This window comes from Pagrus major, chromosome 12, assembly GCF_040436345.1.
Source record: "Pagrus major chromosome 12, Pma_NU_1.0".
Classification (NCBI taxonomy): Eukaryota; Metazoa; Chordata; class Actinopteri; order Spariformes; family Sparidae; genus Pagrus; species Pagrus major.
The window spans coordinates 4111626-4139596 of NC_133226.1; the positions used below are offsets into that span (position 1 = coordinate 4111626).

The following is a 27971-nucleotide window of genomic DNA, read 5'->3' on the forward strand; positions in this document are numbered from 1 at the left end:
AAAAAGCTGAAAGTTACTTGAAAGATACAGATTTACAGTGTGTGCAGCAAGTTAAGCCTTAAGTAGCATAGCTGGAAAATACACCGATCAGGCATAACATTATGACCACCTGCCTAATATTGTGAAGGTTCCCCTTGTGCAGCCAAAACAGCTCTGACCTGTCAAGACATGGATTTAAGACCTCTGAGGGTGTCCTGTGTTGTCTGGCACCAGGGTGTTTTATAGTGGATCCTCTGGGTCCTGTATGTTGGGGGATGGGGCCTCCATGGATCAGACCTGCTCCAGCACGTCTTACAGATGCTCGATCAGATTGAGATGATCAATGTTATTCACATCACCTGTCAGTGGTTTTAATGTTGTGGCTGATCGGTGTAAATGTAGTGTAGTAAAAAGTACATCTCCCTCTGAAATGAGAGTACATGTATTAAGGTACTTTTCACCACTGATTGTGGCCAATATTAACTTTAAGTTTGAGAGGTATAACACATAAAATACAGGCCAAATTTGACTTCAACTGTATCAGATCTCAATTGTTATCCTGCTCTCACAAGGAAAATGGGCGCAGAGGGGACACTACTACAGGTGGTTTTCTGCTGGTCCTGTGTTTGTTGTGCGCGAGTGCTCGTGTAGAGTTGGAACAGTCTGAGGCAGCACCCAGGGGAAACATGATTTATCAAGGTTCATCACTAACAGTGCATGTAAACGTCAGAGGGACGTGTCCTGCCCTGTGCTTAGTAAAAATGTCCCACTTGTGAGTTCCAGGCTCACCACTGGGTGATTATTCCGATAATTAATTACTTCATTAATCACATTTTAATTACCTTTAGTAAAGAGAAAAAACAACACAAGATTCCATTTTTAAACCACTCCATCTTTATTGCTTATTCATATCTTTACACTAATGGCCTGGTACTATTTAAGTCAGGAAAAACTCCATAATGTTTGGATCAAATATTCTTCACTCCATTTTGGATTACACTTATCATCAGCAGTTACAAAAGAAATCAATGACAGAGTGTCGACAGACTTTAGAAACATTGTGAAATTAGTAGATGAAATCTGAAACAGTTTGTGACACAGCAGTTCTCCTGAAGCAGTATTTAACTTTAAAATTTTTTTTTTTAGTTTTCAGCACATACAACTTTATAAATAACAATCAAACCCTGACAGTAGCTACTTGCCGTCACTGACACCCAGCTGTAGACATTATTTCTTCCGGGAAAGCATAAATGGAAACATTCAGTGACTTCTAATGAGATGATGGAGATGTAAGATGTCCAACTGATCACCTCCAGAGAGAAGCTCACACCTCTGCTAGGATCTTTAATCAAACACTGTAATTCTTAACTCAAAAGTCACAAGTGATTTTGTTCTGATCACGTGTGAAAGCACATCCTCTTCAGATGCACACGCTGGAATTCCAGACAGAAACATCAAGTCAGCCTCTAATAAAGCTTTTCATCTCACACCACTGCCTACTTGAACATTAATTTGCACCGTGACTGTGAAGTAGCGATAGAGACAGAGCTGGACCAATCAGATTCCCATAAATCACACAAAGAAAAACTGTACATGAGAACCAGAAAATCAAGTCAGTGGGTGAACCCAACACAACTGATATGGAATAGCTTAAAACACTCGTGAGCATAGTCCTTAACTGGGTAGGAGTCTGTGTACAGAGGCTGATACTGGGAACCAGCTGGAGCTACACACTGTGGTGCCAGTGTGCTACTTATTACTAACCAGTGTGCAACATGTCTGACCTGGTTCAACCAGCACGTTTTACACCTGGAGGAGAAAACATTTTGAATGTTGTGCAATATGACTGGCAATGTATTGTTCCTTCACTGGCATCAAAACTAAGGTCCTGGTAGTCCATGGTTTAAAAAATTCATGAATAACATTCATGTAAATTAATTTCTTTTTCACTCACATCCACCATCTTAATCCTGTTCTGAGCATCAGCACTGCAGGTGAACTGCAAGTGAGTCTTTAAACCCACTAAAACTGCTCATCCAAACACATTCAGATCATCTGGTAAAAAGAAACTCAATTAAAATGGCAACAATCCAATGTTGTAAGAATTAAACAAAGCTGGAAACTCACTCCAGAGCACTGACCTAAATGTGCTCAAGTGCTGATTGACAGAAAAATAACTAGCAACTAGGGCTTAGCAATAGCAAAAAAAAAAAGTTATGTTGTCAGATATTGTAACATGAGTCAAAATTTTAGCAGTAAGTTTTGCATTTCATTTTCACTGAAAACCAATATAAAAATGAGGTGCTTTTTGCTGGAATATAAGATATGATTTGTAGGCCAGGGCATCCGAGTAGCACTTCAATGCTTCATTTATAATTGTACGTTGTGACACATTTTATCTTTATCAAAAACTTGCAGCCTCTGCAATTCGGTCACTGCACTCGGCCATATTGCGATAATATTTTGATTATTTTACTATTTTACACATTAAAGTGTGTTTACAGGTGTTGGGGAGTACTACTGCATAGGTGAAAAAGTAGTATAAAATAGCTTGTCTGATGAATCTGAATCTGAATAACTGCCTCCAGTGATGTCACTCAGTTGCTAAGTTGCATTTTGGGTAATGTAGGCGCCCGGTTTTGAAAAGGAAGAAGAATGTGTGGAATAAGACAGGTGATATCTCTGTTCTGCTGTATCAATGTTAATAATTTGTTTTTAAACTGTCCATGATGAGTCCAACAGTGTTAGAGGAGTGTAATATTAGACCAGTGGACTGCTTTTAAAAACCTAAAAGTTTACGGCTGTAAACACACTTTAATGTTTAAAATTGGCGGCGTTGCCCTTTAATCTTTTCTTAGTTTTAATTTGTAAATTGAAAATCTTTGGGATTTGGAAAAACAAACAAAAGAGTTAAATTAATGACTACTGTTAATCTATTCACTGGTGCATAAACTGTCCTCTGAGTGTCAAAGAAAGGCAACTCTAATCTCAACATACAGTCACTGTCCCAAACCTGGAAACATGTCACCCATGCCTGTATTAATCAAACTAAAATACAGTTTGCAATTAAAGTGTTAAAACAAGGTAAGAAAAGCAGTAAAATGTGGTGAATTTGCCACACCTCGCTGGTATGGAACTCAATATACACGACAGGAAATCTACTCTGTAAACTAAAAGGAGTGGCTCCCAATTCAGACAGCTACTGCTGACGTGGATTTTTTTTAGTTCTGAATGTAAGACAGTGCCTTCAATAGCCTATATTGATCCCAGTGCCACGTTGTGAGAAATGCCAGTGAGGAAACCAGTTAGTGAGAGCCATCATAAAGGCACCCTGTGGAGTTTTTAGCCACTAGTAGCACTATGGAGCACTGTCTTGATTAGCCCATGTGTGTGTTGTATCTTGAGCTCACTTAAAAGAACCCACATGCAAGAAAACATGGGCAGAGCTGTATACATTAGTAGCTTTATGCTATTCCACTTCTCCACAATTGGTGGCAAGAAAGCAATATGTCAGCAATGGCAGAGAAGAAGAAGACCATGAGCTAGCAAACATTTGTAGCTTGCAAAGTCTAAAAGAAAAAATAATAAATAAAAAACTGCTTTTAAAATATTTGTGAGTAAGTAATTTCAACAAGTTTGTTAGGCCTCTTGCATACACACGTTTTTTTGTGACAAACATCATGCTAACATGAATCTGTTTGTTCACAAGAAAACTCCACAGGGCACCTTTACGGTCACAACAGCAAATTAAGTGAATAAAGTCAGGCTTTGATTTGGGTTGTGAAAAAGAAGCATCCTGCTTCCTTCCTGAACAGATCACCCCAGTTTCAACTTTAGACAAACACATCAATCCACTATTTTCCTTTCTCCCATCAGTTATTGCTTCATCTGCTGTTTAATGTTAGTATAGTACCATGGGACAACTCATACTAGAAGAGGAGTTTAAGTGAAGCAGTTACTTAGCAGCATGTTGACCAACCAGTAAAAGTAATGGCCCATCAGGTGTCGTTGAAGGATAATCGTTTCCTTTGGCCTCGTCTTGCTGATTATCTGGCATCATACCTGACCACTGGAAGCACTGTTGAGCTTGAGGGCAAAACACTGGAGACAGCTTTAGAATTGCAGATGCTGCCTGAACTGTGACATGTCCATAGTATTTATAAATGTTCAACTACTTTCTCACAACAACAGTGTGACATCCTGTCCTCAAGTGATGACACTTGAGCCAGCATGGGTTGGGTCTGAAGACTCTCTCACTGAAGTTAGAAAATTTTAATATCTGGAGGCGTGGAGTTCATTGAGAGTCCAGCTATGTTACAGTACTGAATTGGTCGAGTCATTTATTTAACATTACGCCCATATGTGATCGGTGAACAAGTCATTCCCAAACCAACCTGACGTGCCAGACAGCTTGTCACACAGAACCGTCGGGGAAGTCACTTTTAGACTGTATGGAAAAGGGCAGGCACTTCCAGAAATGCTTAGAGGGTGACTGGGCGAATCATCTGTCTATCACCGGCTATCACCGGCTAACTTCAGTCAATCAGATCTACAGCAGGAGAGCACTGCCACCAGGGGAGACCGCTGGCGAATCAAACTCTTGCTGAAGTCAGTGGAGAGAAGAGTGAAAACACATTTTCCATCGAGAAAAGCCGTCAGTGTTGTTCTTTACTTTTTTCTTTCAGTGAAATAAACTCTTCAGTTCTGATGTAACTGATGCTATAGCAGCTATGCTAACCTCTGGAGGAGCCACAATTATTGTTTTCAAACGACCAGTCGCCTATCTCAATGGTCATCACACCTAAACCCAACCCTGTAGCTGCCAGTAGTTCCTCATTGGATGCTAATTGGTTGAACCACTGTGATTTGGCCAATAAAAGCCTGGCAAGATTGATTTCTGAGATTAAATGATCATGTGATCTCACAAATCCATCTGCCTCGCATGGGAATCCAAAACCACGTGCACTAAACTGCTGCTTTAACAGCCTCCACTGTTCTGGTTTCAGACTTTCCACCAGATGTCGGAACCTGTCTGCAGGGATTTGCTCCCATCAGCCTCTAGAGCATCAGTGAGGTCCAACAGTGATGATGGGCCAGAAGGTCTGGCTCAGAGTCAACAAACCACTTGATCCCAAAAGTGTTGGATGTGGTTGAGGTCAAGGCTCTATGCAGCCTCTCTGCACCAACTGGGAAAACAATTTCTTGTTGGAGTTGCTTTTGTGCCTGCAGTTTCTACATACTTTTGGCCATATGGTGTATTTGCTTCGAGTGATTTGACCTCCCTCATTGTTGAAAGTCACGACTACTTCCAGTAAGATAAAACTACAGAATCAGGATAACATGCCAGATAATATTAGAGCGAGGCGAGGATGAAATACATCTAAAAAGAGTCCAGGATTGCCAGACTACATTTGAATGATTGGGTATTCAGTATATAGTTTCTTAGCACTGACCACCTGTCAGTCCAATCTAAACAAATTTAAATACAGAGTAAAGTCATGAGTGTTTACAGTTATATTATAAAACATACACACAGTAAAAGGATGAGACAAACAGAGAATATTTACATATATAACAAAGAAGTCCATCATTGTGCCACAAGATCTGGGAAGACTTCCCTCCTGTCAACATCAGTGTGACGCTTCTCTGCAGCCTACAAACATAATGGCTAATATTCACTGTACATGTCAACGGCTCAGTGGCCTCCACAAGCATGAGCGACTGTAAGAGAGCAGTGTGAGCGCTGCGACCTCTGATGGCGCTGCACCTCAGCCTTTTGTTCAATGTTACACAGTTAACGGTAGTGAGCTGGGGAGGACCTGTTTCCTTCCACTGAGAATCACTCCGACTGCTTTGTTCTGCCCGTAAGTCTTTGACACACACACACACGCACACACACAAGCACACACACACACACACCCACACGTGCGCGCACACTGAGAGATAACAGTCACCCACCCCCACCAACCCCTCCCAACAGAAGAGATGCTTATGTGCAGCAAAGGTAAGCACCCTCACAACAAAACACCATGCACCACATCTTAAGTCCTATGTGTCATATATTAAGGTTTTGTCCAAACTGCTGTGAAGAGGGTCAGAGACACATTTCTGATCTACAAAATAAGAAGAATGAGAAGAAGAAGAAAAATGCACACAATTGACCCTTGTGGTGATGACAGTAGGAGGGGCCTTAGGTTGGTTTGATTGATGTTTGCTGAGAATCATGGCTCCTGTGGTGTCAACCTCTTTGTCCATAATTTACCTCCTGTCCATGATTTGTTTCCATCGGGTCTTCTTTGAAGTTTTCACATTGCTCCATTACTTTGCTGAAAAGGAAAAGATGGTACAAGTTAGCTAAAGGTTAAAACTGTCTAAGAGCTTTTTAGATGGTAAATTCTATGCCTCTACTGACATAAGCTGTCAAGTAATGCAATGTTGGGGTACAAATGCCATTCTTGGGCTTGGGTTTCCTTGGGCTGCTGGGAGCTCCTGAGAAGATGGATCTTGGTCCACACATTGTAAGAAACAAATGAGCATCACTCATTAGCTTACATAGAGTTTGTTTTTTAATAAGCTATTTCAAAGTGAATACATCCAATTCATCTAAAATGCACCTAACATTAGATGCACATCCCACAGCAAAATTAATCACAGCCTCTGTGATTTGATAATCACGTTGTTTCAAATTGCAATTTAGATTTAAAATCAATGAATCATCCACCCTAACAGACATTCATCATCAACAGTGAAGGTACCCTGCCTCACATTAAATAAAGAGGAAATGATGACATTTTATGAATTTAGGCTTTAAAGACAAATGGATTCAAGGAAAACAAGCAGTGGTGCTACATCACGGAGCAAAGGTAATGTATGTGAGGAGTGAGGAGATTTTTGAAACCATCATTGATCATTGATAATTACAGTGCATTCAGAAAGTATTCAGACCCCTTCACTTTTTTCACATTTTGTTGTGTTGCAGCCTTATGCTGAAATCGTTTAAATGATTTTTTTCCTAATCATTCTACACTCAATACACCGTAATGACAAAGAGGAAACTTTTGCAAATTTATTAAAAAGGATAAACTGAAATATCACATTGACATCAGTATTCAGACACTTTACTCAGTACTTAGTTGAAGCACCTTTGGCAGCAATTACAGCATCGAGTCTTCTTGGCTATAATGCGACAAGCCTCGCACACCTGGATTTGGGGATTTGCTGCCGTTTTTCCTCTACAGATCCTCACAAGCTCTGTCAGGTTGGATGGGGACTGTCGGTGAACGGCCATTTTCAGGTCTCTCCAGAGATGTTCGATTAGGTTCAAGTCAGGGTTCTGTCTGGGTCACTCAAGGACATTCACAGAGTTGTCCCTAAGCCACTCCAGCATTGTCTTGGCTGTGTGCTTAGGGTCACTGTCCTGTTGGAAGGTGAACCTTCGGCGCAGTCTGAGGTACTGAGTGCTCTGGAGCAGGTTTTTATTAAGGATATCTCTGTACTTTGCTCTGTTCAGCTTTCCTTCAATCCTGACCAGTCGCCCAGTCCCTGCCACTGAAAAACACCCCCAAAGCATGATGCTGCCACCACCATGCTTAAGCGTTGGGATGGTATTGGGCAGGTGATGAGCGGTGCCTGGTTTCCTCCAGACATGACGCTTAGAATGGAGGCCAAACAGTTCAATCTTGGTTTCATCAGATCAGAGAATCTTGTTTCTCGTCCTTTAGGTGCTTTTTGGAAACTCAAAGCTTCTATTGTAGCCTTCCCCAGTTCTGTGCCTCGACATAATCCTGTCTCTGAGCTCTGCAGGCAGTTCCTTCGACCTCGTGGCTTGGTTTTTGCTGATATACATTTTCAGCTGTGAGACCTTCTACAGACAGGTGTGTGCCTTTCCAAATCATGTCCAATCAATTGAATTTGGTGGAGGTGGACTCCAGAGAAATTGGGAGGCACCTGAGTTAAATTTCAAGTGTCATAGCAAAGGGTCTGAATGCTTATGACACTGTGATATTTTAGTTTTTCCTTTTTAATACATTTGTAAAAATGTCTAAAGTTTTGTTTCCGCTTTGTCATCATGGTGTATTGAGTGTAGACTGATGAGGGGAAGAAATTATTTTAAACGATTTCAGCATAAGGCTGCAACATAAAAAAATGTGAAGGAGTCTGCACTGCACTGTATCTTAGATATGTGAGGATCAGTCTGATTCAGCTCAGCAGGTGACTCATTGACAATGCACGTTCACGTCGCAGTAATTAATCACAGCAGCATGCTGCAGTGTCTCAATAAAGTAGGGGTGCAAAGATTAAGCTTTGGGTATGGGAACACCCCCATCTGTCTGCCAGCTCACTTTTTTCTCCAGTCATATACCTGCCTGAAGCCATCACAGCATTCTAACACTCAGCACCTCCATGTTTAACACTGCTGGGTATCATTACTTTGAATTTTGTCTTCAAAACCAGCAGCTGTATTGTGAATCTGACAGTGTCACCAACAACATTGGTGCTGATGTAAAAAGGTAGTGGGATGTTGTTGTTGAGAGGACCAGTCAGCACAAGTAACACTAGTGTTAGCAGCTAATGCTACTTCTAATTTCCCTCTAACTCCTCCTGGTTACTGAAGCTATGCTGTGAGACGTGCTAACGCCAAATTCAGAGAGCTGACAATGACCCCGGACCTGAGGTAAACAATCATCAGTTCATCCTCCTCAGGGACTGGACAAAATGTAATCCAGAGTATCCACTCCAACTATCTCCCCTGTAATATTACAGTACAAGATGGCTCTTATTCATCCCGTTTATAAACATGCATCATCATTGATGACATACAAGCTCCAGATGGAGTTTCGACAGTAATCAGTTACTCCTTGGTGACACCACAGAAAATAAAGAAAGACAACAGGCTCAGTAGTGCAGCATGACCTGCTGTCAGAATGGGATTTCCTTCCCTGGGTCCATGTACTGCTGATTATGTAGGATGATCAAACCACCAAAACCAACAATCAACGAGTCACCTGTCAGCCCATGTAACTTCATGATTAAGGGCCTTATCTTACGCCCTGTGTACAACAGACCAAACTCAAAGACAAGAATGCCTCTTATTCTTCCTCTGCATGGACTGAAGAACTGAAGTAAAGGTGTAAAAGTGACATTATGCCTTTCTATTTATTTAGATTACTGCACTAATAATTGATGACTGTTAGCAACAGAATGATTTGAACCAAATACTTTCATTACTTCTCTTTACTCAGTGCAACAGAAAGTAAAACTAGTTTGTCTGGCTGCTGCTCAGCCTGTGACTGAATCATCAGCTGTAGAATGTATCTGGCAAACAGAGCCTTCTGACAGGCTACATAGCGACAATGAGTACAACATGTACATTGAGTACACACAGCTCATATACAGAACTTTCAGTCTCACCTGGCCATGTCCTTGGTCTCTGGGTGTGAGCTGTCCAGCTTCAGGACCTTCTCTAGAAGACTGATTCCTCCTTCCTTTATCAGCAGGGGACAATACTTGCTTGCTGCAGAGCCAAAATGAATAGAAAGAGAATAACTGAGAATTATCCATGTGCAGTATTGCATACAGCACAATTTATGCTTATCAGCAGTAAAGAATGGTGGGGCGTGTACTTGAATGAAAGAACAAGCAGCCTGGTGACAAGTGAAAAAGAAAAGGTAACGTTGGAACACAGTAAAAAGGGAAGTCATATATCAAACATAAGAAAATCATTTGAAAAGTATATTTAGTCAGTACAGGAACATGTACCCGTTTATCATTCTGGTCTATTAGCTGAAACATGTGATATAAGCCTGCTGTAAGTGACGTCACAAGTCTCATTGTCGCAGCAGATACTCACGGTAAACTGACACCAGGTTAAAGAGAGCCCATGTGGCCCAGTGCTGACTGACAGGGGAGATGCTCTGAGGCAGCAACCGCAGGATGGGCTCGAATGACCTGAGAGACCAAACTCAATTTAACAATTCAGGAAGGAGGAACACTACTGACAGCTGGGCTGTTCAACTACAACACAGCTTCAACTCACTGTATACTCATGTTATTACACAGTTCTGGATCTAGCAGGGTCACATACATATCTACACACATACACCGATATCACTTTGACACTTTTATAATCATAATAATGACACAATGCACATTTTACTTTCAGGTGTCCCACAGTATTCATACTAACACTAACAGCTAATACAGTGCAGCAGGAATGAGTCCTACAACCCAGAAATACATTTTTATCTTTATTATTTATTCATTATTATTATTTTTTTTTAAAACTTCTGGTTCCCTTGTCTTGGACGTCAATGGGTGCTCAGGTAGATGCCTAAAAAAAAGGTATGTGGCTAACACAAGTTAAAGATTCATGTTTTGTTGAATGACATACGATATGTCACATGTGAATTATAAAGTTACGTGTGTTAAAAACGGTGGTTGCCAAGTGTCTAAATGAGACTACAGAGGTTGTCTGTACACGCCGATTTTAGTTACAAACTATTCTATCTCTAACATTACAACTTGTACATTGATCAGTTTATAGTAAAGTGTGTATAGTATAATGTAGTAGGAAGCTTAGTAATGGTGACTTTGAAGTCATGTGACTGTGATGTTGTTCATGTAGCCTGTGTTAGCTTTTCACTTCTGCTGATTTCATTTACAATTCAAAAAAGTTGAAGTTTATCTTGCTGAATGAAACGTGTAAGTATCATAAACTTGCATTTTCCACAGAGATTATTTTCTGCAATAATCCAAAATCCAATGTAAAAATACACTTTTTGTCAAAGGTTTTATATTTAAAGAAAAAAAAAGAATGCTTAGCTCTGTAACTCAGATGTGATGATAATAAGTGAGAGGCACAAACAGTGGCCTGGTCAACATCAACATCCAAATTATAATAACATACTTATCAATGAAAGCATGTTGTTCTTTTTTAGTGGTGTGACATTTAAGTGGTAAGTGTTGACTAATATTGTGAAGAGGTTATAATCCATGATCAATAATTTGATGTGATGTCATGACGAATAATTGGCAATTAATTCCTAGCAAAAGGTAAAATTAACATTTCAACCTGTTCAGTATTACGCATCACGACATGTGACCAGTTGCTACATTAAGTGGCAGCTGCTTATCATGATGTGCACAATCTGAACGATTCTCCCTGGTATCGAGTATTTTTATGTGTTACTCAATACAATCCATCTTAGACATTTTTACACGAACATTTGATAATAATAAATATAATATATATTACACATGTACATTAAATCAATAAAAAAAGAATATTAAGACATTAATAAACAGATAAATCACCTGTAGTTGATGTTGCGGCGTGAGCTGACATCCCAGCTCTGGATGGCATCCCACATCTTGTCCATCACTGTGTCTCTTCTCGGCTCTTCCATCGACCAAACCTCAGGCCCGTCAAACATGATGTGTGAAAGTACACCACACGCGTTGTACGACACCTCGATCCCGTCCGCCTTACTGTCCAGCAGGTTACTGTTGAAGCATCCAACAGTGAGGGGGAACAGATGAAGACAACAATTATCTGATGAGAGGTCTCTATGAAATATGGACCCTCACACAAAGCAGACAACTATATCACCTCTGACTATGAACACTATGTTCAGATAAAAAGTACTACTCTAAAATGGCTGTTCTGTTTGCAAAATGCAACAGTAAACCCTAAATTCCACCAGATCTGTGTTCAGTCCGTCTCCGCAACGTCAGCAGAGCTGATAGGTTTCACTCTAGTCTATGTGTGCACTTCCACTGGCTCCGCTGCGTTGCGTATCTGCTCCGTTGCAGCTCCAGCAGTCCGGACTCTTCTGTAGCAGATACACAAGGCTTCGATTTCTGCTGGATGCCGGAGCACGGCGCAGCAATTCAGCCGAAGTCACACACCGAAAACAACAACATAACATCCGGTAATGGTTCATAATAAAACACTTGGTGTTGACGCCAGCACCAAAATTAAAAAAAAGAGACAAATCCAAGAACTTCCTCAAGTCCTTCGGTTGGGAACACTAACCTTTTGTCTAAACTTTGTTGTGTTTATTACACATACGTATAACTGCGGTCGCACGTGATTCTGTAGTTATCGCCGGAATTGATTGTCAAGATGGCGCCGCGTGAGTGGCAGCCTGTTACAGCAGCTCTCGCTCACCTTTGAGCTTTTTCTTCTTTTTATATTTCTTTCTGTACTTTTTAACCGTTTTTAATCACTACTGTTCATTCAGTCTATTCTATTCTTATCTTTTTATTGTATTGTTTATTTTTTACTTTTATTATTGTTTATTGTAATATACCTGTTCTTTGGCTGCTGTGACAAAGAAATTTCCCCATTTGCGGGACAAATAAAGGAATTCTGATTCTGATTCTGATTCTGATTCTGGTTATCCTCGGTCTTGCAACTCCAACTATCCGGCAGTGCTGTGCCGTGCTGCACTCAAAACGCAGCCAACGGTGGAGCCGTTCCGAAACATACATGCCACCAGTGGAATTTCCAGGTAACTTTCCTTTTATATGTAATCTTCATTGATAACTACATCTGACTGTGTCCAAGTACATGGCAAATCAAATGAAAAGCAGGAAGTTAATAAAATGATCATACATGAGCTGTATGTCAAACAGCAGGTGATGTGAATATCCACTAGTATTTTAAGATATTTTGTATTATAATACAATATTTTTTAGTCTCTACTGGTGCCAGCAGTTCTCTTACCTGAACACAGTGATGAACTGTGGGGTGAGCAGCTGTGGCCTCAGTGCTTTGACCTCAGCTACGTTTCCCAAAAGTCCCAACATGTTGCGGTGAAGCTCCTGTTTGTCTGGAAATTCCTGGAGTAAGATCACACAATAAGAAGAGAGGTGTAAGTAAAAGAAACACACACACAGACAATCTATCAATGTATGTCTGGACCTCGAAAAAGTGTGTGAGTGTGGACTCACCTGTAGACACTCCAGAAACAGACTCATGCCCCGACAGTTAAGGAACATCTGGCAGTTGTCAGGCGTCTCATCAGTGATGTTCCACAGAGCGCTCCAGGAAAACTCCATCACCTGGTCACACTGAGGGGAAACACAAGACTTACATTTGATTCAAACAGTATTTGATGGTTATTTGACTTTTTTCTTTTTAAGATATTATACTGGGAAATCTTTGTGTTTATTTGAGTCAGCATAGACAGAAACAGGAGGAGAGAGAGAAAGAGAGGCAAATGAAATGCAACAAAGGTCTACTGTCCAAGAGATGAACCGTTGACATATGTATGTGCCTTAATCATTAGACTCTATGTTTTATATTTGAAAAATAAACTTCATAATGAAATACCATCTGCTCAGCTGTCTACCAAACAATGTGTTCCCCAGGTAATAACCGAGTCAGGTTTGTGTCAAAAGCAATACAATTTCACGCTCAAAAGATCCAGGAGTAAAACGGAGACTCACCATTCTGTCCTGAAGCTTCTTCTGAATTAAATTCAACATCGTCTGTAAATGAGAAAAAAGGAAAAATAAACTTAACATAATCAGCTGACAGCAGATCTCACAACCACAGCAGCACTACGACAAAACAACAATGGTTGGTGTGGGTGTGATACTACAGGTAACAACTACAGGCTGAGAGATTTTCCAAATATACAGCTCACTACTTAACAGCAAGCAAAAAACATCTATGAAAGATAAGATCATACAAGTGGTGCACTGGATATAAGTGTGGACGTTTTGATCTTTTACAATCACAGGGTAAAAGTCGATATAGAGTCCGAAGGCTTGCACATCTGTTCACACTGAAGAAACCAACCCAGTGCATTGTAAGATTGTGTTCACTGCATGGCTGCAAAAGAAGAGCCAGCAAAGACATTTTTGCATCACTGCAGAGGTCATTGAAATGTTGAGAAAGCTTGCCTAGTAGTAAAATTGCAGTAAAATGATGTAAAATGTTAACTGATATCAATCATAATGAACACCAATTGAAACCTTATCAGTGAGGTGGGGCAGCAGGTTATTCTGTAGTCATCCTTACAGACAGCCTATTATCACACCACATCATTTATGTGAGGTCTCTCTGTATAAGCAAAGTCTGTCACAGTCCCCCAGTTTATTTCTACACATTTCTCCTTCCGACACACAGCATGTGGCTGATGGTGGTGAATCAAGTCCTCTTTCCATGAGTAATGGGTTGCTGCCAGGGTCTAATCTTGGTTCATTACTGTTAACATTATACCTAAATAACGTATCCATCCTGATCAGTAATTCAACATCATTTTCTATGAAGGTAATATCATTCTACATGCCCTGAGTTCTACCCACTCATCATCAGTCTGCCTTTGATGCTGTCCAGATGTTCCTTCTTAATCACAGACGTTTAAAACACAGATAAGACCAAGTACATGTTAACTTGTCACTGACTATTCTGCCAAACTTTAACCTGAGAATGACTTTTGCAGTCATCCTAAATACTCAGGAATTTGTCTTGACAGCAGACTGTCATTCATAATTCATATGTAACTCAAAAATTAGAAATCAAACTGACTTTCTGTGTAGCGTTTCAGTCAATGTTTTCACTGTTATTACATTTTATTGAGGCCTCTGTGTATCGTGGGCCCAACTACATGAAACACCAGTTATTGAGAGGGTGCCCACCTGATGACCCAGTAGACTCATCTGTACTCACACATAAATTCACAACAAAGCTATGTTCAGTTCTTTGGCAAGGCAGCTTAAAGACATAATTCATGAGAAGTTTCTCATACCAGAGGGGCTGCTAACTGGCTACTGATTAGACTAGTAAAACCAGATTAACAATGATGGCAGCGGGACAATTGAGTGGGACATAGCATTCACATGAATCCAGCCAGTGCTGAGTCAATCCGATGACTATCTGCTCTGCTTGGTTAAGTGTCGGAGTTTAAGGCAGCTTACAGATCCATTAGGTCATGGCTGGAGAATGGTGCCGCCTGTCAGAGGGCTCAGTGGGTTTTATGACTACACAGCCTGATACACTGATAGGTCAAACATCATCTAACAGCAACACTGTGCTTCCATATGAATACTCACCAGCTTCTGGCACATTTTACTGAGTATTGATAATTCCATGATTATATAATTATTACCAATTTCACTTTGCTCTTATGAACTCTATTTGTTGCTCGATTGTAAGTTATCTGGTTTTATTCTGTATTTGTTGTTCTTGTATGCTGGTTGCATTTGGATGTTTCTTGTTCTCGAGTCTTTCTGGAAAGAGAAATCTTGAGATCAATGACACTAACCTATCAGATGAAACTGAACAAAGGACTTTAGTTTGCATACTGATCCTATTGCAGAATGTCTAGGAACTAGTACAAAATGAAGCCCGGGTAGCTTATTCATTTTCTTTTTTCCAATTCTGTCCTTAAAGAGGAAGTTTCAGTACTCTTTGGGTATATGTATGAACTCCAATTAGCTTTCCCAACACAGAGACACAACTGAAATAACTACAATACTGTCATCACACCGTGGTGCATGTTCTCCCCGTGTATACATGAGTGTCCTCTGGGTGCTCTGGCTTCCTGCCATCCTAAAAATAAGCTTGCTAGATATTAGAAATACTCCTGCCACTGGCTTTGACTAAGTAACAGGAGAGAACTCAGTGGATCCCTGGGCTCTGCACTGTCTGCACACTGCCCTTGAAAAGTTAAGATGGCTCAAATGAGTTTCCCACTCAGATTTGACTGTGTAGCTCAGTTGGTAGAGACTTGGCTTGGGGGCCAGAGGGTGGCCAGTTCAAGTCCAGCTACAGACCACAAAATGGAAGTGGACTGGTAGCTGAAGAGGTGCCAGTTCACTTCCTGGGTTACTGCCGAGGTGCCTTGAGCAAGGCACCAAAACCCCCATGTGCTCCCTGGGCGCTAGTTTGCAGTGTGTGTGTGTACTTACAATGTGTAGCTAGGTATGGGTCAAGAGGACAAATTCCAGGTGTGGTTGCATGTAAATAACTGACAAAATAAAGATTCTAATGAAGTGGGACTTTAAATGTTTTTCACTGACCAAAAAAATTAACAAAAATCTAATTTCATGCCTAAGGTAAGGAGAGAATGTGTATTTGATAACTGTTGTCACTGTCCTGTGTTTATGGACACTAGGAAATTAAAAAATGCAAAGTTATCTGGTTTTATTCTGTATTTGAGAGTTTACCTTGACAAATCCCATCTTTCCCACAGCTTCCTTGTGATGGTTGTCCACCTGACAAACCAAAGCGTTGCAGAGGTGCACAGCAATTCTCTGGATGGACTCATCCTGCCTGGCTGGCTCCAGGATTTTCAGCAGCAGCTGGTTGACCCGACTGTACTGGAACTCCAGCTCCTCTGGAATACTGAAGTTACACAGAGTCAAGCAGCAGTTCCTCTGGACCTGGTGTGAGAAAGAGAGGAGGACACACCAAGGTTTACAACTCAAAACTGAAAACTCCACAACGAGTCTAAAAAGAAATATAATGTAGATCAGAGCTCAACAAAACAATTAATGCTTAAGTGTAAAACAAAAACTCCTAGTTGGTCCTAAAGTGGATACAACACTGAACTTTTTTCAATACCTGATTTTGAAGAATATTAACATGTTTTTCTACAAACCCCTTTTTTCACTCAATAAAAGAAGCCACTCTTAAATGTTAGATGTTGTATCAAGTGGCCATAGAGGAATTTTGCCTTCACAAAACAGTGTCTGTCAAAATGAAGATTTATATCAGAAAATCTCTGATCAAAGATTAAGAGTACGGAATTGTGAGCATAATATTATGAAAATACAAGTATTTTACTTCCACAAATAAACTTTGAGCTGAGTCTAGTTAATTAGAGATGGTGATGGTGTGGTGACCACAGTGTAGACTTACAGTGACCTCCTGGTACTGCTCCATTCCATTCAGTACCACTTGAATCACTTCTCTGCGCAACCGCACACTCTGGTCACTGCGGTACTCTGTGTTGGTCAGGTAGTACAGAGCAGCGCTGCCCGTCACCTGTATACTCTTATCATATTTATGGCACTTCAACGCTGCTATGACAAGCTGAAAGGATAAAACATTTGTGATGTGATACCTGACACAGGCGTAACATACAAAAATAATGACAAGTTACTGGTGTCACCACCTTCAAAGAACAAGTCCATTTAAAGTCATCATACTTGCAAAGCTCGGAGCAGTTGGCTGCAGTGCTGTATCCTAGCAATGTCAAACAGCTGATTGATGGCTCTGTGGGCCAGCTCAGGGCGAAACTCTGTGTAAGCCTCGATGGCATTCAGGACCTGGTCCTCATTCTTGGATCCAGTCACCTGAAAAAGGCCGGCAACACAGATTTAACCCACAAAACACAACCTGCCTGTTAATAAGCATCAATTCTGTATTTGTAAAGATCTACAGATCGATTGGTTTTATGCCTTGACAACTTTCATTTACATTAATTTCATTTAATTTCATTCTTATTTTAAGCTTGACTTTATCGTGGTTGGTTTTGGCAGGTTAGGGTTAGGCAAGTTCAAATAATATTCACCAAAAATAAAGATTACACCATTTGGGGGTTTCAACAATAAACAACAAAACTCTTTTTGACCGATTTTCAATTTAGTTTAGTTTAGTTTATGTCAGTCATTTTCCAACTTATAAAAACGTAAATACACTGGTAGATAGACAATAAATTAACTTAATGCTTTCTAGCTTCAGAAGAAGTCAAACAAACAAACAAATAAACAAAACAGGACTGAAAAGGTGCAGGCTGAAGCCTTACCTTGTTACACCAACCCTTTTAACATTAATATATTTTGTCAGCTGCATTTAAACTATACAGAGCAATAAAAGAAAATTACAGCAACTAAGAATATACACATTTTTAAATACAAAAACCCAACACTCATTTTACGTACACTCTGGTGTTCATACTTCTGTTTTATATTTGTTAATCATCTTGTGTTTAAATAATTTTTTAATCTATCGTGTGTATTACACTCTTTCCTTTCCGTTTCTAAATCATTCCACAAATTTACTCCGTATACTGAGACACATCTTTGTTTTACATTAGTTCTGGTCTTTTTTTTGTGAATATACAGTTCCCTCTCAATTCATATTGATAATTTCTTATTTGGAACAACCTCTGGATACAGTCTGGCAACATGGAAAACAGTGATGCTATGTTGAGATCACAACTTCACTGAATTTGAGTGCCTGTGAATGTATGAATAATTTGTTGGTTGGTTGGCGATAATTTTAAACCTCCACACAGTATGTAATGTATGGAAGTATGAATGTACGATATAATGTGAGTAATGAATTTAGGTTAAAAATGTCTTTTGTTTTATTCAATATTGCGATGGACTTTGATATTTTGGATTTAATATGATTAACGTGGTTTATAAAGTTTGTGATCTATGACAATTCCCAAAAATGTGTTCTCATGTACTCTTTCTATTTCAATATTATCTATCATTATTTGTACTTGATTATTGTTTTTTTGATGTCCAAATATAATATATTTAGTTTTATTTATATTTAATGAAAACTTGTTAATATTGATATCCAATTCTGTTTCCACTGTATCCAGTTGCTCTAGGTTTTTGCCTGAACAAAACAGATTTGTGTCATCAGCAAACAAAACAAAATTTAATTTGGACACTTTACAAATGTCATTAATGTATAACATAAACAATTTTGGACCCATCACAGACCCCTGTGTGACACCACATGTAACCCTCAACAAGTCAGACTTGTTATGGTTTAATTCCACATATTGATATCTGTTGTCAAGGTAATTACTGAGCCATTTGTGTGCTACCCCTCTAATCCCATATCTCTCCAGTTTAATCATCAATAATAGTCAGGGCTCTTTATGTCTTCTGACTGTCAGCAGCAACTCGCCCGGATATGAACAGATTATGTCGCTTTAGTTGTGATGCCCATAACAACTATTTTCAGCCAAAAACTGTATGTGTATCCAGCCCTTTAGACAACCAGTACCTTATACGCAGGGATGTGCGTCACATTGCAAAGGGTGGTGTCATATAAGCCCAGAAACTGCAGGGGCCTCTTCAGCTCCTGGAAAGGATAGATGCTGCTCTTGCACGGCTCAATGCTGAAACAGAGAGAGCTTGTTCATAAATTCAAATTAAAATGTAAAAGCAATTTCCCAAAACTCTGAATCAGACATTATTGTGTATCCAGTGGACACTATGGAGTCGGTTACCCACCTTGGCCGACCCATAGCCTCTTCAAAGTGTGGAACTGTGCAGTTGTCCAGCATAATGTGACCCGAGATGTCCAGTGACACCAGATTGACCAGGCGCTGTACGATGGCCGTCAGGATCTTCCTTGTCATCTTAAACTTGGAGGTTCGCCTGCTCTCCCGCGAGATGTCGAGATGTCTGAAGAATGCATAGTGTTGTCAGTGACACATTCTGGATGATTAGTGGCCATACACAGGAAACAACAAAACTACTGGGACGTTAAAATAAATTCAGTTTTGGCTGTTACAAATGTTATAATACTGACGGGAGAATATTTTATATGACGGACTTGAAAAAATTCAAATCTACTCCTCACTCCACTGTGTGTACAGAAAAAAGATGAAAGTGGTGGGTGAATAGATTTTACAGATGTTCTAATAAGATCCATCTATATTTTATCCATTAGTCAGTCACTAATGGATAACTGAACAACCTGAAAGCTGCTGTAAGTGTTGTCGTCATTTTAGCTAACTTCCTGTCTGTTTTGCAGTTAGTAATCCGCTCCCTCCTCTCTACGTCACAACAGGAACACAGAGCGGTAATCACCACATCTAGCAGCAAACAGGAAGATCCTGCTCTCTGCGCATTCATGAGCAGGTAGGACCGCCTCTTTATGGAGTTCTCTGTGCTGGTCAGGTGATGTACAGTGGGTTTATCAGAACTTTTCAACTGAAAACAGATTCTTGTTGCATTCTAAAACAACACTATCAGAGCGGTGAGAGTGAACCACAAGAGTGAAGTTGTGGCTGGACGGATAAACAATGAGGCTGACATTTTCCTCTGATATCACGCTAAAGGTGGGAAGCTCCAATGTCGTTCTGTTACAGGTTGCAAGTCACATAAAAGTCTGACAAGTCATTAACATTTCATCGCTGCCTGACTGATCAACATCAGGCCACATTTCAAGATAACACAACATATTTGATAAGCTGTTAGCTTCTGTTCGACAGCAGCTCACGTTAGCATTTTGTAGCTAACATTACTGTTTGATCTGTTATATGATACAATAGGAAAGAGGAAAAACTCAAATATCAACCTACATTTTAGACACATTTAATAAAATGGTTGAGTGCTATAATTAGCTAATGGGTTATTAAATATGTTGTTTTACTTTGAAATCAAATCAGGAAGTAGTGAAATGATAATGATGGATCACTGGAAGCAGTATCGGCCGATACCGATCATCGATCAAAAGGACGTTTATTTACTTTATTGTCATCTAAAGTTGTTAGTTATTAGTGGTATGGTTCATTTAAGTGGCATTAAAATGTTGAGGAAATAATAATTATATTTAATGTTGATGAAGGTTCTCAGTCATCCAGGTCATGGGGTAATTGTAAGTGCTGTAACATAGGCAACTGGACGTGTTTCAGTTTCTTGAAGATGTTTCATCATTTCAAGATGATCAAGAGGCTTCTTCAGTTTTAACTAACTGGAGGGGAGTTGCAGGCTTTTCCCTTTGTGTGGGAGTGTCCTTACAGAGTTGTTAAGGACACGTGTGAGCTCTGAGTTTCAGAGTCCTTCATGTGGGTTGTTAGGGCTAGGTGAGCCCAGGTGTGACTGGTTGTTAAGATGTCTGGGGAGAGAACTCAGTACAGCATTGTAGGTGGGTGATAAGTAATGTCTTAGGCCACCTCCTCTGTTCAAAGACGGTCGTTCCAGTTTGACATAGATGGATTCCTTTACTCCTCTTTCAAACCATCTGTCTTCTGTTTGGTAAATGGACTTGCATTTCTATAGCGCTTTTCCAGTCTACTGACTGCTCAAAGCACCTAACAACACTTGTTACATTCACCCATTCACACACACACATTCATACTGCAATTTGGGGTTCAGTATCAGTATCAAGGATGCTTCGACAGGGATTTGAACCAGCGACCTTCCGATTACTGGACCCTCTCTACCTGAGCTACAGCCGCCCATCTTACATCGTTGTCCTTAAAGGAATGATTTTTCTCCTTCAGATGTAAGTGGACAGCAGAGTCTTGACCTGAGGAGTTGGCCTTCCTGTGTTGTGCCATTTGTTTATGGAGAGGTTGTTTTGTCTCCCCAGTGTACAAATCTGTGCAGTCCTGGCTGCATTGAACAGTATAAATTACATTACTCTGTTTATGCCTGGGTGTTTTGGCCTTAGGAACGACAATTTTCTCCCTCAGTGTGTTGGTAGGTTTGAAGTGAACCAGTTAGTTAGAACTGAAGAAGGCTCTTGGATGAGAAGTGAAACGTCTTCAAGAAACTGAAACAAGTCCAGTTGCCTACGATACAGCACTTAAAATTATATTTCATGTTTTTAAATATAAAAAAGTAAACAGGACACAGAATTTAGTAACAAAGAATTTGGGAATAATTCTGTATCTCAGTCTCATTAGTGATGTATTTGTGACCTGAAGCCAGTACTTCACCACCTGGTCACTATTTGTACCTGATTACATTCATCTCTGACAGAAGATTGATATAGTGAACACTTATGTGAAGTGTCTGTAACTCCAAACTCAAAGTCAACTGTACTCAGCTAATTTAGTCTACTTCAGCAATTTATTTAGTGTAAACATGTTGTGGTGTCACATTAAACTGCAGTTCACTGTTTAACACGTCATGTTCTTGTGAACAGAAACTCTCAGTCCCGCTGTTTGCCTCTGCTGTAAGCTGTTAGCTCTGGTTGCTGTTAGCTCAGTCAGCTGTTAGCTCAGTCAGCTGTTAGCTCTGGTTGCAAACAAACAGCGTTGCTTCCTCCTCCCACGCAGGACGGCAGACAATCCCAAATGAGAAACTGAACGGACTACTTCTGACTCCAACGGAGCCCGTCTCCTCCTGCTGCTACCGTCGCTATCTCTCTCCACAGCGCTGTGTCAGTGCTAGTTATAGTCACCGGCTGGCCTCTCAACGTGAGACCTAACGATACGAGAGGTGTTCCGCGGTACCGGTCCGTCTACCCCCTCAGTCACAAACGGCTTGCTGGCAGGACCTTGCTAATATATCGCGCTGGTAAAACCAAGAGGGCACTGAACATCCATATTGATATCGGCAGGAGGAAAGGTAGTTGTCTGTTAGCAGCCAGTAAGCAGCAGAGTCCTGTGGTTATGTGGCTGTGACAATTTAGCAGCGCATAAAGAGGCTGAGTCCACCGATTAAACTTTTTACAACGTATATCGGCCGATAACGATCAATGCCCGATCAATCAGAGCACCCTTATTCATATGAACAGCAACTTGGAACGAGGCAGCATAACATTATCCCATCCTGAGCACGACATCAGAGGAAAATGGCCACAGTGTGATTGGTTGATGACTACTAAAATGCCCAACATGTCATACAATTTTCAACGGGAACTTTTTCTTTTAGGTAAAAACTGCAAAAAGTTGGTCCTTTAGTAAATAAAAGCAAAATGTATCTGACTGCTGAGCAGCTAAAAAGGGCTACAGAGTCTCAGTAAGGCCTACTGGATGAGTCACATACACACGTTCAATGGTACAACTTCAGTCCAGTGGATAATCAAGATTTAAATTTGAATAAATAAATTGAAGCTACAAAGAAAAAAGGAAAACAAATGCTGTTTTCTTCCCCAGCAACACATCAGTTAAATCTGTGTTTCATTTGATCACGTATACTGTACATGAAGCAGGCAGGACTGCAACACCAGGGTGTGAAGAGCTTAATGACAACTTAGAGATAATTGCCCCCTCCCACCTTACCTGAGATGAACGATCTCCACCACTGTACTGACCAACTCCTCCGACAGGTCCACATTGTAGAGAACAAGAGATGCCAGTCTGTCTTTCCATTGTGTGAGAAAAGCTGTTCCCAGCAACTGTACATTAGATAGATCTAGTGAGGTGAGTGACATCAGGGGTTTGAGCAGGGTCTCAGCATCCACCTCATCAGGCAGGCCCCCTAAGTTGAGCAACCTGAGGCGGTTGAACCCCTGGAAGTTAAAGTCTGTCTCTATTGCTTGCCTAGAAGCAGGGCTTTCCTCCTCCTCATCCTCGGTGTCTTCATTGCAGGCGAGCGGGGCGCCACCCTTCCGGTAGAAGATGTGGTTGCAGCCGAAGAGACAAAGAGACACCAAGGTCTCACGGAAGCAGGTCAGTGTTTTCAAACTGCGGGATGACAGACTGTTGCAGTAGGTGAGGTGAAGCTCAATCAGGTCCTGGCAGACACACAAAGCAAGTCATTATTGAACACCAGTGAATTGTTTTTAAATTGTGACCATATGTACCCAAGTATGCTTCAATCATGAAAGACTGGGTTATACTTTATAGAAATGCTGTTCACAATCAACTGAAGACATAAGTGAACTTACAGTACCATCACAGTACATTACCCTCCTGTCTACCACACAAAGATACAGATAATTCTGCCGTATGCTGCCAAGAGATCATCTACACTTATTCACAATAGCTGTGAAACAAATGTAATGTAATGGTCAGAAGAGTTGCTATTGATTTGTGTATCGAGCTGGTCTGTTGGAATGACATTACACATTCTGTCATTCCAGCTTCAGCAGACTGACTGTGTTTAAATGCACAGATTAACAAGGTGTCACAAGCTTTTTGCATGCTTTAGAGTGACAAAACGTACCAGCATACTTTGATGTCAAAATGCATACAGCTTGGTAGGTCTGTTATAATGAAGGCTATATGAAGGTTTTGTGTTCAACATTTAGAAAATAGAAACGGTGTTTCATGTAGCGCCCCATCCAGGCAAAACCTTGTTGAACTGGTATTGTTGAGCTCAATGGACTATTATCTGCTGTCAGTGCCTTCAGGTTCACAGCCTCAGATGACTGACAGGTAACTGGGCCACAAGGTTCTTCAACCTCTTCTCTCTCGGCTTTTCAGAACCACCGTTACATTTTTTCTTTTAGTTTCTCCCAAATGTACATGTCTTAAATTCACCCACCTAACAGTGACAGGATAGGGGCGGGGCCATGTACAGCCCCAATGGGCTGCAGCAACAGTAATAGGTTGAGAGAGAGAGGCTGAAAGATGTAATACGCATCTGCAGTGGCCCGGCAGTCACACAGAACTGAGGATTTTCTCTTTGAGCAGGGGTTATGGATATTTAACTGAAACTATATGTTGTGTTTCACTGGCCCCCGTTGACAAATAGCCCACCAGGAACATTTCCACTGTGCATGGTCTCTCTAGATTCCAACTGACTGCAGTCCCTGCAATATCATTTCTGTCAAAGACCTGTTTAGTTTAGCAAACCGTAAACTCCTGAGTAAATCCCACGCATCATAATAAGAAACAGCTTACACTGTGTTCCTTCATGCACAAACAAAGAAAGGTTTGAAAAAGTGAAGAGTTTCTCCTCAACGTGGTCAATGAAGGAAAAGCATGCTGACAATATTGTGTAATATGTTACATTCAATGGCTTAATACTGCTTAATTAAGGTGAACTTAAACTGTCCTTTATAATCATTCACTGTTTTCTAAAACCGTGCACACACACTGGGGCAGGGCGGTGTATCCACTTTTTAAGATATACTGATAGATGTTCTAATGAGGTACAGTTTGAGACAATACTGTGTAATGTGGATATAATGTGATGTTCCGCTACATAACCCCTTTTCTTCCGTCTGCATCACTCTCCTCTCACACTCTCCATGCAGCTCCGCCTCACTCACTCTCAAGTTCTCCTGCAACACTGAACGAGACACAGCACTCCTACTGTATTTTAATCACTCTGTTAATTAGTCTACACTGTCCACTCTACAGTGTGACACGTGCTACAAAAAGTCTGCCTGTACCATGAATAAAATTACAGCAGTAGCACATGTGCAATACAGCGCTGTGCTGCGTGTGTGAGACAGACACACTTGTTTGTGTGAGGTAAGTGTTTGTGTGCTCGTTTGTGTGTCAGGTGAATCATAGTATATTGCTGTTCTACTTGGCAGATGAGACGGTGCCCGGATGCAGCGCAAAGAAGCAGCACAGTGACAATACAGACATTTCATACACAAGACATACGTAAGATGGACAAAGTCTCTCTCTCTCTGTCTCTGTCCACCCTATGTGCATACATTATAATAATAACTAGGTACAGATATTTAAAACAATGTCTATTTTCTCAGCACTATGTTCATTTGAAGTCATGGAAAATTCATTTGTATCTCCCCCAACACAGAATTTGAACTCATCTCAAACTACAAAGGACTTTTATACTCAGTTTTGTGGCCTGTGCTGCAGAACTTTGACCCTTTGTAGCACTGGTGCTATGTGCAGAAAACGTTAACAGACAGCCCGACTATTTATTTCATACCATTCTTCATTTCCATGTTTTTGCAAATGGAAAATAGTGGAGATCAGAGTCTGTTTTATTAAGCCCACCTCCAAGAAAACACTGAGATATATATCGTGTATCGCCGTTCAGCCTGAAAATACTGAGATATGACTTTTGGTCACACACAAACACTAAGGTAGATCAAAACTGGACCAAAAACTAACATTCACAATCGACAGTGTGAGAAATAACTTTAAGGCTCTCTTTGGTTTTCATTTTCAATTACAAGGTTGAGATGATAGCTTGTGTTATGTTGCTTCATACAACCTGTTAAGTAGTCTTCTACTATTGGGTCTATGTGTCTTTAATTAAGTTGTTAAGGAGAATTTTATTATAACCTGATGGGAATTATAGCCAAAACCATGTAAATAAGACTGAGGGTTGAAACAGCAATAATAGTTCCTTTAGTTTTGGGTTAAAAAGTAAATGACAAGTACTTTTAATATTTAAGTACTGTAGATGCTATGTTATACAAAGGTGAACTGGAAAAGGAACCTGTTCAGACGTCATCAGCTTATCCTGAAAAACTGGTCTTCGACCAACTTGCAGCATCCCACCTGTTTTCTAATGGCCTCCAAGTCTCTGTCACGTACGAAGTCTTCTCTCAGCTGTACCCTGGTAAGTCTGGTGCTTCGAGGGTCTGAGAATAGTTGGAAGAAGCTCTCCTCTGGTTCAAAGTTACTGTCTGTGTGGACCAGCTCCATATATCTGTTCACAAAACAAAAAACAACAATAATAATGAAAGCCCCCGTCAGGCAGGGTCTCTGTAATATTGTAACAAACACGGGGCATTTTTACAGACTGAAATTTCAGACATTTGATCAACATCAGCTGTTGTGTGTTGTAACGTACGTGTTGACCAGCTTGTCGCAGATTTCGCTGGGAAGGAAGATGTCGGAGCGCAGGCAGAGCTTGTTCCTCAACCCCTGGTAGCACATGGTCTTCCTGAGGTTCCTCAGGCAGAACACCGTTGCCAGAGTCATGAGGCTGTCAGGGTTGTCTCCTGCTTTGGCTGCCATGTTTGCCTCTTCTTCTCCGGCTCAGATCAAAGACAGGGCAGTGCAGGGGACCTTGGAGGGGTGAAGTGGACAAAGTCAATTTGAGGACTGATTGGAAACGATGATCAAGTAAACAAATGTGAATAAAGATGGACCATATATGAAGTCACTGTAATTAACAATAGGCTAATATCTGCGTCATTATTGTACTTATTCATTCACTGTGCTAAACATTAACGTTTCAGGTTAATATATTTCTTTGTGTATAAAATGTTCTGTGCAGTGCCCATTAACAGTAACAGCAATGACAGTAATGACAATCAATCCTAAATAAAGTCGTACATGAGACACATTAACTTACAGTCAATAACAAACTCTTACTGTATTTTCTGTGTCTACTAATTTAACTGTTAAGTCAGGCACCTTACTGTCAAATTACCCTACAGCCAAAATAAACTGAGACCTTTGCATACTTGGCCAAGGCGTTATGACTATGGCTGGCAACTGTTAGCAACTAATGTTGGCTAGTTTGCAACAACTTATTTCAACATTAACTTACTGACAAAGTTATCTGATTTACACTGAGATGAATGACTGCTGAAAAGCAGACGCTAGTAACCTAGCGTACACTGTCTTTCGGTTAGTACTACAGGTTTGCCAGTTAACCACACATAGCAATGAATTGTGAGGGAGAAACAGCAGACTGTTACTAAGACGGCTAGCTAGCTCGCTAGCTACTATGCAGAATAATTCACTTTAACAACACTAACGGTAAATAGCTACTGACAAACTGACAAAAACTGTTAACCTACTTACTCACAACAACCCAAAATACCAAAGAGCAACACTTGTTATGTTAAGTTAAGCCTTAACTTGCCGATACGGTGTCACCAGTGCAATACAGCATCTAAATTAGCTTGTGGCTAACGATGACTTTCCCAGCTATGATGCTAGCTAACTTAGCCAGTAGGGCTAGCGCTAGCTAAGAGCTGTGTGGAAAGGCAGGCTACAAACAGTGGTCGGCGGTGTTTGAGTGCATGGCTCATCAGCTCTACCTTAGCTTTCGCCAGGGCTATATGTCTCGATGAGGGCGAGAAATTGAGTTATTATCACCAGTCTTCACTCATCTGATTTTCGTTTTCGTCCGATGTCAACAAACAGGCTCCTCCTCCACCTACTTGTACTACTCCTCCTCCTCCTCCTGCTTTTTTCATCTCTTCCTCCTGGTCTTCCTCTTCCTCTTCTTCTACTTCCATCACTCGACCTTCCACTTCCTATTTGAAGACGCCTCTGGTACATTCATGTTATTCTGCTTTCTCTAATGGCCAACAATACATTATACTCTGTTTTATTAACCTAATACATCATCATCATCATCATCATCGTTATTATTAGTAGTAGTATTCATATAGTTATTAGTATAGTAGTAGTAGTAGTAGTGCTAGTAGTAGTGCTAGT

The 27971-nt window shown here is 40.6% G+C and overlaps 1 protein-coding gene across 1 annotated transcript; it reads right to left on the reverse strand.

The window, feature by feature from the left end:
- Nucleotides 1-5478: 5478 nt before the first annotated feature.
- zer1 (zyg-11 related, cell cycle regulator) lies at nt 5479-27656 on the reverse strand. Its single transcript, XM_073477851.1, has 16 exons — nt 27569-27656; nt 26368-26585; nt 26073-26223; nt 22923-23377; nt 19195-19368; nt 18965-19079; nt 17143-17289; nt 16853-17026; nt 16159-16374; nt 13432-13473; nt 12934-13053; nt 12707-12822; nt 11293-11481; nt 9830-9927; nt 9391-9493; nt 5479-6305 (listed from the first exon to the last, which is right to left on the reverse strand). The coding sequence occupies exons 2-16, from the start codon at nt 26532-26534 to the stop codon at nt 6218-6220; spliced, it is 2355 nt and encodes a 784-aa protein (XP_073333952.1). The 5' UTR covers nt 26535-26585; nt 27569-27656; the 3' UTR covers nt 5479-6217.
- Between the last annotated feature and the right edge of the window lie 315 nt (nt 27657-27971).

Bases quoted from the DNA above. Each gene is read 5' to 3' on its own strand.
- zer1 (XM_073477851.1), bottom strand. From the start codon at position 26,534: ATGGCAGCCAAAGCAGGAGACAACCCTGACAGCCTCATGACTCTGGCA. The intron at 11,482-12,706 runs GTAAGAGAACTG...ATGCTTCAACAG, and splicing joins CAGTTCATCACTGTGTTCAG to TAACCTGCTGGACAGTAAGG. The intron at 6,306-9,390 runs GTGAGACTGAAA...TTTCCTTTTCAG, and splicing joins GAGACCAAGGACATGGCCAG to CAAAGTAATGGAGCAATGTG.